This window comes from Phoca vitulina, unplaced genomic scaffold (assembly GCF_004348235.1).
Source record: "Phoca vitulina isolate PV1807 unplaced genomic scaffold, GSC_HSeal_1.0 scaffold8, whole genome shotgun sequence".
NCBI lineage: Eukaryota > Metazoa > Chordata > Mammalia > Carnivora > Phocidae > Phoca > Phoca vitulina.
The window spans coordinates 19,912,888-19,931,149 of NW_022589711.1; the positions used below are offsets into that span (position 1 = coordinate 19,912,888).

Genomic DNA, 18,262 nt, shown 5'->3' on the forward strand with positions numbered 1-18,262 from the left:
GAATGTTTGTGTCCACCTTCCTGAATTTATATGTTCTAGTGGAAATCCCCACTGTGGCTGTATTTGGAAAAGGGGCTTCTAAGGAAATAATTAAGGTTAAATGAGGTCATGAGGGTGGGGCCCCAATCCTACAGGATTCGTGTTCTTATAAGAAGAGACATTAACGAACTCTCTCCCTGTAAGCATACAGACTCTGAGGAAAGGCCATGTGAGAACATAGTAAGAAATCAAGGTCTACAAGCCAGGAAGGGAGCCCTGACTAGAAACTGAACTGGTCAGCACTTTCATCTTGGGACTTTCCAGCCTCCAGAACTGTGAGAAAATAAATTTCTCTTGTTTAAGCCATGTAAACTATGATATTTTGTCAGACCAGTCCAAGCAGACTAATATGTAAGGCAAGGAGGTTAGTGACTATTTCTAGCTGCTCTTTAAAGTTAATGGATGAACTGAAAAATAGAATGGACTACTTCTCTCCCACCCCAAAAAGGTCACCCCCATTTTTATTCCTATTGCATTGACAAAGATTTAAAACGAAGTTAATGTTCAATGTTGGCAAAGATGAGAGCAAGTAGGCACTCTTAAATATACTTTTAAAAGCAAATTTCCAGGGAGAAATCTAACAATATGTATTCAAAACCTTTAGATATTCAGCTAATCATTAAATTTCTAGGAAATTAATCTGAGGAAATGAACAGGACATATGTAAAGAAATATGTATGAATATGTGCATCACAATTTTATTGATATAAGCAAAACATTGGAAATAATCTAAATTTCCAAACATATATTTTTGATTAAATATATTATGATGAACATATATGAAGAAAACCTATAAATCTATTTTAAAGTATGACAGATTTTATTGACATGAAAACCATCATCATATTTTTAGGTGAAACATCAAGTTACAAATATTAGAAAAAAATAGTATCACAGCACAACTCCATTCTTGTATGTATGTATTTTAATTTCTAAGAATATACATATATATGCAGACAAAGTTGCCTAGAAGAATATAGAGCAAAACATTACTTTGGCTGGTGGGACTACAGATGCATATTTTTAGTGCATATCTGTATTCCCAAACTAGATTATATTAATCATGGATTACTTGAATGGTTTAAAAATGTTAGGGAGTCAGTAGGATATAGTTAGTAGTTTAATCTAAGTCTCTGTCTCTCAAAAAAAAAAGTTAATAATAATTACCATTATTTAGGATGAGAGCCAAAATGTAGTTGATTTAACAATAGGATCACTGTTAACAGTCCCAATCACCAAGACCAGTGGGAGGGTGAGAAGGAAGAGAGGAAATAGAGACTGCTAGAATAAACCACTTCCTCAAGAAGTTCAAATGAGAGCAGGAAGAGAACATGGGATAACAATTCTTGGTAGAGGGTGAGTAAAAGTTAACATTTTCCTAAAGTTGAGAAGGTGCATCACAGAACAGCTGTGACACTCCCTGAGAAAATGCCAAATCTGCCATTTTTTTATTATTTATTTTTATTTATTTGACACAGAGAGAGAAAGAGTGAGAGAGAGAGATAGCACAAGCAGGGGGAGCGGCAGGCAGAGGGAGAGGGAGAAGCAGGCTCCCCGCTGAACAAGGAGCCCAACGTGGAGCTTGATCCCAGGACCCTGGGATCATGACCTGAGCCGAAGTCAGACGCTTAACCTACTGAGCCACCCAGGCGCCCCCAAATCTGCCATTTTGAAAGATGGAAACTATCACACAAAAGCAGGAAGTTGTATTTTTACCATTTCTATGAAGATTTAAAAGCCATTGTTTTTGAATGTGTCTTTTTTAAGTCCATTCCAAAAAACGAACAAGAGGACTAAGAAGAATTATACTAATGGCCTAGAACTAGTGAGAGCCAGTTCCTATTACTTTACTCACTGTAGAAACACTCAGAATCTAGATAAATTATCCTTGTTTCACTTCCCCTCAAGCCTGGAGGACTCAATTTCTATATTTAGAACAATGTAATATAAATAAAACTCTTAAATGAAATGGTGTTCTCACACTGAAGTTAATAACTCAAGTTATTTTATTTATTTTTTTTAAAGATTTTTATTTATTCATTTGAGACACAGAGATACAGAGGGAGAGAGAGCATGAGCGGGGGAGAGGCAGAGGGAGAGGGAGAAGCTGACTCCCCGCTGAACCAGGAGCCCAATGTGGGGCTCGATCCCAGGACCCCGGGATCATGACCTGAGCCGAAGGCAGACACTTAACCATCTGAGCCACCCAGGCGCCCCAAGTTATTATATTTATTAAAAGCAAAAAAGTAAGCAAGGAATAAAAAGCATCATAACTCTACTTTCTAAAGACACTATTAAAATGTTATCCATTTTCTTCCAATCTTTTGTGTGAAGTATTTTCTTGTCTAAAATTACTGAATTCTTGCCCATCCCCCAAAATTATTATAATTATTTACTTATATGTATTTCCCAGATACATGTAAAATAAAATAGGAATATTTAGGTAAAAAGGATTTGCATCACCCAATAGAAAAAGAGTCAAGACCTACTATTTGTTTTTGCATCACCAAGGTGAGTTTTTTTCTTCTAGCATTAACAAAACATTACCCTCAATCAAAGGTTTAAATTTAAAGATAATCTGAGTTTTGCTAATGTCATATATCATCTTGCCCTTTTTGATTAACTGACTGGAATCCTAAAACCCCAATCCCACACCTGATAAAAATTCCAGTGTCTCTCAAGACTTCATCCTAGGGCACCTGGGTGGCTCAGTCTTTAAGTGTCTGGGCTCCCTGCTCAGCGGGAAGCCTGCTTCTCCCTCTCCCACTCCCCCTGCTTCTCCCTCTCCCACTCCCCCTGCTTCTCCCTCTCCCACTCCCCCAGCTTCTCCCTCTCCCACCCCCCTTGCTTGTGTTCCCTCTCTCGCTGTGTCTCTCTTGGTCAAATAAATAAATAAAATCTTAAAAAAAAATAAAAAAGATTTCTTCCTCCTTTTGGAGCTGAGGTTCTTATGGTCACTATTGGCTTTGAGTGTTAGCTTTCACTAAACTCTTCACCTCAGTTGTATCTTATGGAACTATTCCCTTCTCTTCATTCTTAATCCAGTTAGATATGGAAATCAACCTCTTCTGAAGAAACCCTGAGAGTAGGAGGCAGGGGGGGAGGTACAAAGGGCTATAGTTTACATTAAAACAACTTTTGCAATTTAAAGTCAAGTCTTAAGCCAGTTCCTAAAGGTCCTCTGTCCACCTCACATATAATAATTTCTTAATGGATGGGGCGCCTGGGTGACTCAGTCAGTTAAGCATCCAACTCTTCATTTCAGCTCAGGTCATGATCTCAGGGTCGGGAGATTGAGCCCCGCGTTGGGCTCCATGCTCGGTGTAGAGCCTGCTTAAGATTCTCTCTCTCCCTCTCCTTCTGCCCCTCTCCCTCTGTCGTCCCCCTGCTCCTGCTCTCTCTCTTCTCTCTCTCTCTAAAAAAAAAAAAAATCTTACTGAAGACATTCCTAAAAGCTGCATTGTCTTGCCATATGGCTCAGCTTCTTTTCTCCCTTCTCTGACATCTTCTTCCCTTCCCTCTCCCTGGTTGCCTCCTACTTCCACCCCTGCAACTTCTATTTACTTCTCATGCAGAACCATTTACCAACCTTTTCTCCTATCTCCTTAGACACCAGCATGATTCAAATTTTAAGTGTGCATAGGAATTACCCGGGGTCTTCTTAAAATGAATATTCTAAATCAGGAGGTCTGGCATGAGGCCAGAGATGCTTCATTTCTAATAAGCTCCCAGGTAATGCTGCTGTTACTCGTTCATGAACTACTCTTGAGTAGCAAAGTTATAGACCATGTTTTCAGGACTTCACTTTCTAAACCTGAAGCCACTTTTCAAGGTAAAACAATAAGAATTCTCACAAAAGAAATAATTTCAGTATTAACTGTTACCATATTTTTTTCACCCTGCTACATTAACAGCCAGTTCAATGTCATTATACTATGTCCCCAGCTTAGGTCTGTTGGGCATGGTTAATTATGCCCTCTCTATTTAACAAATAGATAGTTAATACAACCTCACATTTTGTAATCTATATTACCAAAGGTTAAATGAGCAATATGTGTTTGTGCTTCTCTTAGAGGAAGAAACAGTAATCTTAACCCCAGGGGAAGAATATTTTAACAGAGACAATGCTGACCAAATATTCCATGTGCTTCCTTGGGTTGGGGCTATTGGAATTAAAAGCGGAATGGAGTTTTGTCACTTTCATGCACAAGCAAACGTCCTCCATTGATCTCCTCTCCCCTTCCTCTCATTGGAGAGATCAATACACTTAGAAGAGAACACCGCAGATGAGACCTCAGCTCTGGTGGACCCCTTGATCTTAGCTTTGTGAGACCCTGAGCAGGTCCCTGGACTTGTACCTGGACTAATGAGTTAATAAAATGGGGGCGCCTGGGTGGCTCAGTTGTTAAGTGTCTGCCTTCGGCTCAGATCATGATCCCAGGGTACTGGGATTGAGCCCCGCATCGGGCTCCCTGCTCGGCGGGAAGCCTGCTTCTCCTTCTCCCACTCCCCCTGCTTGTGTTCCCCCTCTCGCTGTCTCTCTGTCAAATAAATAAATAAAAATTTTTAAAATAAAATAAAATAAAATAAAACTCCAGTAAAAATTATTAAAAAAATAAATTATATTGTTTTAAGTTGCAAGTTCGTGGCAATTGGTTACACAACAATAGAAAACTAATACAAAAAGGCATATGTAATTTTGAATTAGGCTAAATGTATTAATATTGCTGATTTCATTCCATGTGCTAGCTAGGGTCACCAGTTCCAGTTCAAACAGTTGGCTTCGTTGGCTAATGGCATCCTAGACAAAACTCTGGCACACACTAAATAACTCTGAAAAGCCAGACATTCCTCGGCATAATATTAAAGAAAGAATTCACAAGGACTAGGAGATAGATTCTGGCTTGGATCTTTCACGTGGTTCCTACCTATTCACTTTCTCACTTATCCATCCCACTCCCCATTATGAAATAAAAGAATGTATGTTCATGATTATCAGAGATATCAATTAGTAAGGAAATCACTGGGCTTGCTAAAAAGCATTTTACTGGATGTTCTCCCTAGATTGGAAATGCTAATGGCAGGGGCTGCAGTGAAACAGGGCTCCCAGATCTCAGGGGGAATGGGAGGAACCCAGGGTGGCTGAGCTTAGTTAGCAGCTCATATTCACGTGAATCAAAGTCAGGGTGAGTGTAGTGATCAAATCTTGGAGAAAGAATTAACAGGTGAACATCTCCCTAGAATGAGATGGGAAGACAACCCATAAAATTCCTCATTAACTTTTGTATACAAAACTCCCTGGGTTAGTAAAATAGAGGTTGTACAATTCAAAGAAATCACCACCTCTCCTTAATTACCAATCTTGAATCAGTTGATGGATCCAGAACTTCTAGAATGAAGGAGAGGAGAGATGCCCTTGAAGAAGCATCCTGTACACAGTGAACTTTTCTTCTTGTTTTCTCCCACGCAGATTAACTGCACTGGGTAACTGCACTAAGGGAAGAGATTCCAAAAATTTCTAGTGATTATTAGATATTGGCCTGTAGAGAAGAAAAAACATCTAAAATCTAAGGTTTGCTGCCTAGAACTGAGGCCCATGAGGGTCAGTTGATTAAGGGCATTGTGTCCTACAAGTACCTAACTATAGGTCCAATAAAACTCAAACTCCAAACTGTGCTTCCTTCCCCAGGCATGAACTATTTTCAGCAACAATTTGGTCATGCTGGAATATTCCTGCCCAAGTGAAAGACAAGTTTTTATATACCTGGGCATTCAACACTGAGATGGACGCATACATATCGGTGGACCCCTTATTGTTGAGGCATATTCCATTTTTAGGTACTCCACTCTGGTCTATTTATCATATGAGTCCAAAAGCTGCCAGATGTAGATGGAAACCAGAATAAGAAAATGCTCTCTAGCTAGTTCAAAGTTCGAATCAAGCAGTCTGTCAGTCAGACTAGCCAGTGACCCATCAGATCCAATTATGTCAAATTGTCCCTAGGACGGCAGGGTCCTCTGGTACTGTCCAAGGCACCTTAGCAAGTCCCCAAAGAAGAATTTCAGTAGAGGTCCTTATGATTTGAGAGCAAGTCACATTTCCTTCTGCCAGTAATTAGTCTACCCTTGAGAAACTGTTCTTGGCATCCTTTCAGACTTTAGTGAAGTCTGCAAATACAACCACAGGACACCTGGTGACCAGGTGATTTGAACAGCTCATTGTGAACTGGATGCTACCTTTTCCATCTCGCCAGAAACTTAGTTGTGACAGAAGTTCAGCTGTGACGTGTTCCAGTGGTGTGAATAGGATGGGACTATAGGCACAACTAAGTGGTCTATGCAGGCTGCTCACTCTCCTGACGTGAAGAAGTCTTACCTCAACCCCTCTTTAAAGTCTCATGAGGAAAAGCCTATGACCAACCTAGTGAGGATGAAAATCAACCTACTGAAGACAAAATCTCTAACTGGCAGATACTTCTTTGTGATAGACCAACACGAGCCAGAGGGAGACCTGCTACGAAGCCACAGCTGCAATGAACAAACAAACGACAGCTTCTCTCAAGGGTGATCCTGAGGAGAAACAGAATGTTTGGAGAAACGAACACCTCACAATGGGCAGACATATAAGCAGTATTTCTCACTGTCCACTTTGCTTAGAACGAGATCTGGATCTATTCTGCTTCCTGAATGGTTGAAAATGGTCTGTCTATATGTTCAGAGACCCATAAAAAGCTAGATATCAGGTCGAGAGACAAGGTTGTTTGGTAAGAATTGCCCAGAGCTGAGACTATTTGTGTTCCAGGGGAATACTCACAAGATAGCCCCACACCAGAGAAGTTCTTAATAATAAGAGGGGATAGAATGGTCCACTTAAGGATTGTCCGTTGTGTTTCTTCTCAAGGCAATCTAGTGCAAGGGTCACAAACTCCGAAATCTGCAAGTGTTAGACAGGTTCCATAAACAAGGGAAGAGAATTTGGTGAAAGACGACAGGGGACGCTCGAAATTGTGGCAAACTAGAGAGAGTATATTCTATCTTAAGAAGGCAGCTTTGAATCTTACCATGTTAGAAGGTGCGTGCAGTGTTGCCAGATCTTCCTTCATTTGTTTTTCAAGAGAGGTCATAAAGCAAACTTTTTAGATGAAATTTCCTGATTTTTAAAATGCCGTGTGGGCCAAACACACAAGTCTGTGGGCACATTTGGTGCTAAGGCTGTCACTCACTGTGTCACTTGGTCTACTGTTGCTGGATACTCACAAAAAACCCCAGCTTGAGTGGCAAGCATGGAGACGACATATTGACTCAGCCATACAGACTTTTCCCTCACTAAGATGCACTAGGCTCTCACTACTAAAAACACAACATTTGCCAGCAGAACGGCCATTCCTTCTGCTGTTAGACATTGGGCATATTGCAAAATCCATCAGATCCTGGTGGATGGTTGATTAGTTAGGGCTCTTTTATCATGCAGGAGCAGCGCACTGTACTCAGAGATAGAGATAGTCATTCTGGATTTGGATTTAATTTTTCTATTGGTACCACTATTGGTAGACTTATTTAATGCCTTATGCTAAGCCACACAACTTTATCTCTAACAAAGGAATTAATTCCACAGTTAAGGAAATAAGTCAATGGGATGATTATTATAGTTTTCATGGGTCTTACTGTGCACACTAATACCTAAAAGGAGCTAGCCGTACAGGACGATAGACTGACCAATTATTGAAGGCTCTCTTACTGCCTTTTCAGACCTAACACTATCTTCCAAAATGTGATTTAAAAATTGTGGTATGTTTTGGAGGCCCCTCACTGGTTCAGTCAGTAGAGCAGACAACTCTCGATCTCAGGGTCCTGAGTTCAAGCCCTATGTTGGGCATAGAGCTTACTTTTTTAAAAAAAGGGATACTTTTTTGTACCAGACATCATTAATACATAGTGCTTTTATTTCCCTAAAGCTAAAATACACAGGTTAGAAATAAAGGTAGAAAGGGAAGAAGTACTTGTCATGATATGATGCTTAGTGACTGTTATGGATTGAATGGTGTCCCCTATGAAGATGGTAACATCCTTAATCCCCCATTACTTGCGAATATGATCTTATTTGGAAAAAGGAGTTTCGCAGATGATCAAGTTAAGACAAGGTCATGAGGGTGAGCTCTAATCCAATATGACTGATGTCTTTACAAAAGGGGGAAATTTGGAATAGAGACACTCATGTACAGAGGGAAGATGATGTGAAGACATAGGGAAAATGCCATCTACAAGCCAAGAAATGTCTGAGGCTACCAGAAGCTGAGGAGAGAGGCATGAAACAGATTCTCCTTCATTGCTCCCAGAAGTAATCAATCCTGCTGACACCTTAATCTCAGACTTCTAGTTTCCAGAACTGTGAGACAATAAATTCTGTTGTTTAAGCTACCCAGTTTGTGGTACTTTGTTATAGCAGCATAAGAAGCTAATTCAATGACCTATTCTCACATTTTTTGCTTTTTTCTTCCCTTGCAACTGTCTTTTGCTCATCTAGAAATTGGTAAACCAAGAAGAAATGCATTCACTATGGGACCTAATAGATTTTCCACTGAATTAGAAGCTGAGACTGCTATGTAGCCATTTCAAGTTCTTTATTCCTGTTGAAAAAAAATTAAAAAGAAGATTATACTGGTATGACAATAATCAAGGCAAAATAGTGTTTTTGCCACATCTAAATCAAGTCTAGAAGGAGTGCTACTCCTTCAAGATGACTATTATACACAACAGAAATTATAAAAGAAGAGATGGCCACAATCATCCATAGGTAGGAACAACAAGGCTCAGACTCTTCCTGAATAAGGGTGTGGTTCATCTCAGAGAGAAGACAAAAAAATCCAACATAAGTGAACTGCGTGAAAGCAAGAGACAAGTGAATTGGGGAGTGAAGAAGGAGGTCATAAATACCAGCTCCCGCTCAAAAGGAAGAGAGGCCACCCCAAAGTACTTGTATTCTTTTGCTTGTCTTTTTAGTATGATTATTTTTTGGCATACGAGATGGATTGTAACAATGTATTGTTTCATCCATAAAGCATAGCACCGTGACATGGGATTGTGACAGAACAAGACGAGGCACGGACATCACTTGATGACAGTAAACTAAGAAATGGTAGCCATGAGCCTTCCTCTTTGGGTGTGGTGACTGGAATCTATTAAGGAGAAGGTCCTTTCTGCTGTTCTCAGTTATTTGTATTATATTAAAATATGTGCATTATACTTGAAATATTTCCAAATGGTGTATATGGAAAGAAGGGCGTGTGTGTATGTTGTACAGCCAATAATTAGCATGTGTAGACTTCTTTGTTTCTGCTTCCTTTGCAGCTTCCATTCCTTTGTGGGAGTTGTGCAGACACTTCTGATTCCAGGGAGCTGTCAGTCACAGGACTCCAGAGACATGTTAAGCCAAAATGATCAAGTTCTCCCTTCTGGGAATTTCAGTCATGGGCAGGGACACCCAGGACTAGAAGACAGTTAGAACCCAGTCATCTGATAGCAGCTCCTAACACAGACAGCATGTGACTTCCCATTATATAGATCAGTGAAATGCCTAAGTCCCTGGCTTCTGTTGGCCTAGTTATTCAGCATGCCATTCAGTAGTCTTACAATAAATCCACTCAGCTTCCTTCCTTCCTTCCTTCCTTCCTTCCTTCCTTCCTTCCTTCCTTCCTTCATTCCATCCTTCCTTCCTTCTTTCCTTCCTTCCTTCCTTCCTTAGTTAGCAAGTGTTCATTATTGTTGCTTGTAGCTAAAGAATATTGATATATGTACTATCAGGCTTCTCATTTTTTCTCATAATATCTTGAAAGTTTAAATATAGATCATTTAGCTATAAAGAGGATATTGAACTTGGTGGACAGGAAAGGTTTATTATGAAGCATTACCATGTATCCTGATGTAGAATGGATAGTAAGAGAATATGGCACAGGGTATCATTGCTATACCAGGAATTGTCTCTAACTCTTCCTAACCTTAATAAAATCTCTCCAACAGTGCAACATTTTGAACTCTGAAATAAAGGGAATTTTTTTTTTTTAAAGACAGATAAACAATGAATAATTAGAGAAGGAAAGAAGAGAGCAAAAAAGAGAAAGCAGATATGAGTCAGTAATGTCAAGGGTAGACTGCATCCACCTAGCAGTGGAAGTCTGGATAGGACCAAACTAGCACAGCCGGAGAACATCTCTTTTCTCCTATTTCTCCTCACCACAGCCTTTAGTGGCAAATGATGGAATATGTAGACAGTATATATTTTAAATCTATCTCTCTGCCCCTTTCTGTCTGTCTCTCTCTTATATTTACTAAAAATATAAGAGATAGTAAAAATATCTTTCACATATATAAATGTCTACAAAGTCAGTTAACATCTCTGACCAATTCTTTATTATTAAAATGAAGAAGTTGAACTGGATAGTTTCTAACAACTCTCAAAACTAAAACCTTTTTCTTTAAATAGCAACTATATTTCCATGGACTAACCAATGAGTTATAAATCAAATATTTAGAGTTCTAATTCTATCTCAAATTTAAAATCTTAGGGAATAAAAACATTCCATCTGTACCTCAGTCTCCCCATCAGTTAACCAAAGATTATTTTTAATCCAATTAAACTACTCATACTTTTTAAAATAAAGTCAATATAGGGCCAACTATTCTTTATGTCATATATTTGTACTATTAATTTCTCCACTCTATCATAAAAAATATATTTCATCATATATATGGTTTGATTACTTGTGTGTAACACGCACAGACGTATACATCATTTTTAACTGTGTCTAGATTCAGTGAAAATTTAACAATCTCTACAAAAAGAAAGGGTTTAGCACATTCCTGTGATGACAAGCAGTGAGTGTGGGAGGAAACTTTTGCTTCTTTGGTTACCAAGCAAATATTTGATTGTTGTAATGAACTATATAAATAATGAATTTATACACATATGGTCCACATACAGGCTTACTGATAGTGGTTTGAATAGCAATGCTGCTATTGCAGCTCTTTAATATAAGATCAACAAATCATGTTTTATCTTTAAATTAGAATTTTAAAATACCTCAATCATCCTAATCAGTTAACTAATACAAACTAGTGGAATGTTAGTAAATTCCTGCTTAAGTCTCCTAAAATTACCATCTTTGAAAAGTTTCCACAGGAGCTTTAGGCAGCCTAAAAGTTTTTGCAATTCAGAGTTTATCTCTCCCATGCCATTTCCTGAGAATAAAAAACGTAGCACAAGTAAGCATTTTTAATCAATGACCATGCTTAAACTTTGAAAACGAACAAATTAACTGGCAATCAAAATGTACTAAATGCCAAGGGGCGCCTGGGTGGCTCAGTTGGTTAAGTGTCTGCCTTTGGCTCAGGTCATGAAACCGGAGTCTTGGGATTGAGCCCCATATCAGGCTCCTTGCTTAGCAGGGAGTCTCCTTCTCCCTCTCCCTCTGCCCCTCCCCCCCAGTTGTGCGCTCTCTCTTACTCACTCTCTCTCTAATAAATAAATAGATAAAATCTTTAAAAAAATGTACTAAATGCTTTGATATTCCTTATATACTTTTCAGAGAAAACTCAACATCCTGCCTTGAATCTACCCATGGGAACATAAAGAACTGGAAATACAAAGATAAAGTACAGAGAATTCATGCCATGACCTCAGATCAGTGACAGTGTCAAAAATACTTTGTACAAAATGATCTGAGAAACACAACATTTAGCAGTCCTTTTGATTTCAAGGTTAGAAAATGACATCTACCTCCTGCTATGCAAACCAGCAGTGATCCTAAAACAATTGGTTTGTCAATGTTGTGATAAGCAAACCAAGCTCAAAGTCCAGAAATTGCAAAAGGGAGGTAAAATTTCAGCAAGGGGTGTTGGCTGGGGACAGCCGCTTGTACCAAGAGAAAACATAGTAGGCTGCCTTTTTCTCCCTATTGTTATACTGGAAAGTGCTCAATCCTTGTCCTCTGGGAACTTCAGCTGCTGAGGGCAAATGGGTAGGTGTTGTAATGCCTTCATTGTTATTTAGTGTCCCCCAGGTTTTTGAATCCGTCCAGTAGCCAACAGTTGACTCCTAGAGCAGGGCAAAAATTGCCCCTGCCCCACTGTTACACTGCCCGCTAGATCCACTGGCTGCTTCCGTCAGCCCGGAGATTGTCAGGACTTACTGGAAACTTTCTAAAAGCTGGCTGCAGCCGGAGCAAAGAAAATCCTACCAAGAGGGCTCCGGGTTCAGTTGCGCTGCTGCGGAGAGAAGACAGCACGCTATTGATTACTCACAGTTTGCCTCGGAGACTGGGAGCACTAGGATGAGGCACGCCAGTAGCGCCCCGCAGCGCCCACCCAGGACCCTCATTGCGAAGCGGGGGGAGGCGCGGGCGGGGACCAGGACGGTGGCGCGTCGCGGCGGGGACCTGCGAGCCCGGGCGCCGCTCACTGAGGACTGCGGCGCGGCGGCGCCTGCGAGCGAGCGCTCGGGCAGAATAGCGGGAGCCGGGGGCGGGGGGACCGCCCGCTCCCAGCCCCCAGCCCGAGAGGGGAAGTGATAACGAGGACATTTCCAGGAAGCTTTTCAAAGCTGGGGGCAGGGCTCAGGGAGAGTGGTGGAGGCCTAGTAAACACTGTCGAGACATCCTTCCTGGTCCCATGTTTCGTTCCCTGTCTCCGCGCTGTGAACCTTCCCAAGGAGAAGGGGAAGGAAACGTAGTAGAAACCGCCAGCGAGCTAGGGTGAGAGGCTGAGTGGCCCGGGGAACTTTGAGGACTCCGAGGACGGGGTGTCCAGGTTTAGAAGGAAAAATCCTGCAGAGACAGACTGACGTTGAGATGAAGACATTAATCAAACCTAGAAGCGAGTAACTTCATGAAGGCGCCAGAGAACAGAGATAATGGAAGCAAATGGGATAGTTTTGATCATCCAGTTTTCTTTTGTTCTTGCATTTATGGTGTTAAAAAAAAATATTTTGAGAAAAAAAATGAGAATGTATCAAATTCCATCACCTTCAAACAGCTCATTTTAATTTTTGCAATATAACCTCTACATTTTGTGCTTAGACATACACATCTGAAATGTTATGTAATGTTTAAGACTGCATCTGGAGCTAAAACACCTGATTCAAATCTCAATACTTTAATCACTTACTAGTTCTGTAACTTTAAGCAAATTGCTTAACCTCTCTAAGCCTCAGTTATATCTTCTGTAAAATGGGGATAATAGTGCGTTTTCATAATGTTAATGTAAGGATTTAAGAGATAACACATGTAAAGCAATTACTATGCGTTAAATAGTATTACTGAAGGCATATTTACTATTATCACTTCTAGAATTTCTGCCCAAATGAGCCTGTCAATTGATTTCCTATGTGTGTGTGTGAAATTCCATAGGCTGATCATCTTTCAAGGGGCTCTTCTCATTCTAGCTTTCTGTGGTTCTGTGACCCAACTGGATGGAAGTTGATATTAGTCACTTTTTCTGATAAGAACACTTGTGAAGGGATTACTGAATATATCTATTACCCTTCCCTCTTTGAAATTCTTTTCCTTCTTGCTGTGTCTGACTCTACCATATTAATCTATTCACCAGTTTATTCCCAGCCCCAAGTGATTTAATTTTTAATATAATTCTAATCTCTATAGAATTGTTTGGTGTGCTGACAATCATAGCATTAAACAAAATGACCTTTAAGTGATATATTTAACTATTAAATTTAAATGCATTTAAGCTAGGAGTCTTTCAAGTAATGGTTCGATTTGGGAATCTCCTCATCTTGTGAGGAGGAATTAAGAGCTGAATATCAATTTTGAAATCTCAAAATTTCACAAGGAGAGAAAACTTCCAAAATCATGAATCAACAACATTCATAGCCATCTCTAATATCCTCAATATAAAAAAGAATATAAAAAGTTTGAAGAAGGAAATGTTAGAGAAGCATAAGTTACCCAAAAGAAATCTTGCTCTCCTGAAAAGTTCAAGAGATTAAAGTGATTATCTTTTTAATACCATAAAGGTGCAACACAGTGTCAGCAATTTGTCAGTGATGAAAAATTATGTATCTTACTTCTACTGTAATGTCAAACTTTGAAAAATCATATACTGAGATGTTTAATAATAAAATTTAATAATACATCTTTGGATAAAATTTTCAGGTTTTTAACTTATCTCAGAAGTTTACTTTGTGAAGATGATATCTGGCTTCAGCTCAATAAATTAATACTTAGTCAATTTCACTTGCTCAAAATTTATTTTTAGTACATTTCTAAATATGTTTGTAAGTTTGTTTGTTTTAAAAGGAGTAATTTCCATTGTTTTACTTTTTTTTTTTTTTTTTAAGATTTTGTTTATTTGCGAGAGAGACAATGAGAGACAGAGAGCATGAGAGGGAGGAGGGTCAGAGGGAGCAGCAGACTCCCTGCTGAGCAGGGAGCCTGATGTGGGACTCAATCCCGGGACTCCAGGATCATGACCTGAGCCGAAGGCAGTCGCTTAACCAACTGAGCCACCCAGGCGCCCTCCATTGTTTTACTTTGAGAATGTTACCTTTTTAAGTGTTTGCAAAATGGATTAGAGCAAGGAAAGTTTAGAAACCAGGTAACATTTATACAAGAGACAAGTGTTGATGAAGATGTGGAGAATGGTAGGAATGTATATTTATGGAAAATAATATAGGAAGTTCCTCAAGAAACGAAAAATGGAGCTACCATATGATCCAAGAATCCCACTTTTGGGTTTATATACAAAGGAATCACTATCTGGAAGCCATTTCTGTACTCCCATGTTCATTAGAGCATTATTCACAGTAGCCAAGGTAAGGAAACCACAACCTAAGTCTAATCAATGGATGAATGGATAAAGAAAATGTGATATAGAGATAGAGATAGATATGGATATCTCACATTTATGTATGACATTTGGGCACTATGCTAAGTGAAATAAGCCAGACAGAGAAAGATAAATACTGCATGGGATCACTTATATTTAGAATCTTAAAAAAAGAGGGGGGGGCGATTGGGTGTCTCAGTCAGTTAAGCATCTTCCTTTGGTTCAGGTCATAATCTCAGGGTCCTAGGATTGAGCCACACGTCGGGCTCTCTGCTCAATGGGGAACCTGCTTCTCCCTCTCCCTCTCCCTCTGCCCCTTCCCCCAGCTCATGCTTGCACTCTCTCTCTCAAATAAAAAAAAAAAAAAAAAAAAGCAAATTCATAGAAACAAAGAATAGGTTGCCAGGATCTGGGGAGTAAGGAAATGGGAAGAAGTTGATAGGGTATAAACTGAAAGTTTATATACCCTTTCACAGCATGGTGACTCTAGTTAATTATACTATATCATATACTGAAATTTGCTAAGAGAGTAGATCTTAAGTGTGTTCTCAAAAGAAAAAAAAGAAAGATAACAATGTGAGGTGATGGATGTGTTAATTAACTTGATTGTGGGAATCATTTTTACCATGTATGCATATATTAAGTCATCATATTGTACTTTTAAAATATATTATAATTTTGTCAATTATCCTTCAATAAAGCTGGAAAAAGAAATCAAGTAACATTTAAGATGCTAAATAATCCCTGGGGGATTAAATAAGAGTCTTAGCTAGAATGACAGCAAGGTTGTTTTCATCATTAAGAATAAACTAGATTACACTATGGTGAAATAGTCATGGAATTACAATGGTTTAAGGTAAGTGTTTATTGCTTACTCGTGGGAAGTTCACTGCAGGACTTTCTGGGCAGACATCTTCATTGTGTTGGCTCAGCATTTCATACTGTTTTGATTTTACAGTATTTCAAAGTTAATATAGTCTTCCACAATTTCTATTTCATTCACATTTCACTGGACAAAGCAAGTCCCATGACTTCTAGAGGGTGGGAATAGCTATCTCATATGTTTGGAAAAGGAAAACTGAAAATAGTGTGCAGTGCTTATGTCTACCAAACCACTTAATGTATTGAAAAACTAATAGTCAACTTAGTTTACTAATTGACCGACTGTATTTTGGCACCAGAAATGTTTGGTAACGTATCATTCTCAGGGAAGACATGAAGTAGAGGTGGGGTTAAGTATATTTTGGGGGAACAAGAGGGGTGTTGAGTATAGTTCCAGAAATGCTGAAGGAACATCTGCATAGTAAGTCTCTTCAGGCATAGGAGTAGTAATTGGACTCCAAGAGAACATGCTTTTAAAAAGGAATACAGAGGGATAAGGTCAGATCTTGGAGAGTACATATGGGAAGCCGAAGGAGGAATGACTAGTGAGATCCAGAATAGTACATAATTGTGAAAAGCCAAGGGAGGAAAGAGTTTTAGAAGAATTAACTGTATGAAATGTATTAAGGGATGAAAAAGAAAATGAGAATTGATTTAGTAATTAGGAAGATATAAGTTACATTAAAAAATGTGTTTTGAGTAGTTCAATGGGGCAGAACCTCAGTCACAGTAAATTGATAAAAAGAATGAACAGAAAAAAAAAATAGTGCTTTGGGGTTTTAGTGGTAAGCCAACAGTTTAAAAAGTTGGGTTATGAAAGTAAAGAGTCAGCAGAACAGTAGTAATCTGGCTCATAGCTAAGGAGGAATTGTGGATCTTTCCTGCCTTGCCTTCTTACCCCCTCTCTACCCTGGAAATTGCAGTCAAAGATCTAGGGAAAAAATGGGGAGCAATATGTTTCAGATGTTGGATCAAGAAGAAATAATCAGAGGAACAGGATTTCAGAAAAGTTGAAACATGATGTTTGTCAATGTCGCAGGAAAGTGGTTAACCTTGGAAAAGATGAGGTAGATATCTTCAGATATTAGACAATGAGAAGAAACAGATAACAGTGAGAAAAGGAAATTTATGAAGGTATAATCTAACTTTCTTCATTAGCACTATAGAATAGAAGTATTATTGTGTCTGGACAGGACAGTCTGGGCAGAAAAAGCATCCAGCACTGATGAAGGGATGATTCAGTTAGGAAAAACAGTACAGCCTTGAGACTGGAAAGAAATTTGAACTTATCAAGTCAGGACAATGAAAATAGTGAACAAGATCCTTAGCAATTAGGAGAAAGAGGTAGGAGGAAATGTGCCATAAATGTTTTTCAGACAGGTGACAGCAACTTCAAAATCTACTATCTATTATTTGTTAGAAACTGCACTTAGGCTTTATTTCTTTCATTTCATCATCTTAGTGACCCTGCAAAGTAGGTATTTTCATTCCCATTTTGCAGATGGGATAATTGGGTTCAGAGATGGTGAGCTGTAAGAGATGTATATGAGTTGAATCAGGGTCACATGAATGAGTAAAGAACAGAATAATTTTAAAACTAAATCTGTTGTGGGGCGGTGGGTGACTCAGTCAGTTAAGCGTCTAACTCGATTTCAGCTCAGGTCATGATCTCAGGGTCCTGGGATGAACCCTGCATAGGGCTCCATGCTCAACTTGGAGTCTGCTTGAGATTCTCTCTCCCTCTGCTCTGCCTTCTGCTCATATGCATGTGTGCTCTCTAAATAAATAAAATATTAAAAACAAAAACAAAAACAACAACAAAAACCTAAATCTGTTGTAGCAAACCATTATTTTCCCCTGGACACACTGGGCATCCCAGGGCCCTCTCTCCTTTTACCAAGATTTGAAAAAACATATTTAAGTAGACATGGAATGGACACACAGGTCCCTACATATCGTGCGGGCATTTTTTTCCCCTACAGGAATGTACTTGCCATTTCTTTTCTCTCTCTCTCTATAAATATATAAAGAAATGCAGATATTACATATCCTTGTAGATAAACTAAAACATATTAAAAAAACAGCCAGCAGATCACCATCACCATCTTGCAGAAACCAAATAGCTAACAATCTAATATTATCTAAAAATCTTAAAAAGAACATACATCAAAATGTTAATACTTGTTATTTTGGGGTGGTGAATATGAGATTTTATTTTGTTCATCTTATTCCTTTTTCAGTGTTTTTCACATTTTCTACAATGAATATATTATTTCTTTTAGCTCCTGCTAAAAGATACTCATTTATTTTGCATTCATAACCCCCCCACACAATAAATATCATACAATTCCATTTTACATTTTATGTAACAAACAACAATAAACATACAGATTAAAACGTCTGTCATCTGAATTATTAGATAGTTAGCAAATGAGCTTCCCCCTCGTCCTTAATTTATAATAACTGCCCCAGGGTATTGTTTCTGTAGTTGTGCAGCCAGAGTCTG

At 38.9% G+C, this 18,262-nt stretch overlaps 1 protein-coding gene across 1 annotated transcript in view; it reads right to left on the bottom strand.

The window, feature by feature from the left end:
• Positions 1-12,521, bottom strand: part of PROS1 (protein S) — a 63,263-nt gene extending 50,742 nt beyond the window's left edge. Inside the window, exon 1 of the mRNA XM_032406349.1 lies at positions 12,337-12,521. Coding sequence (XP_032262240.1) covers positions 12,337-12,412 — 76 coding nt within the window. The 5' untranslated portion in view covers positions 12,413-12,521. The remainder of the gene's footprint in view (positions 1-12,336) is intronic.
• Between the last annotated feature and the right edge of the window lie 5,741 nt (positions 12,522-18,262).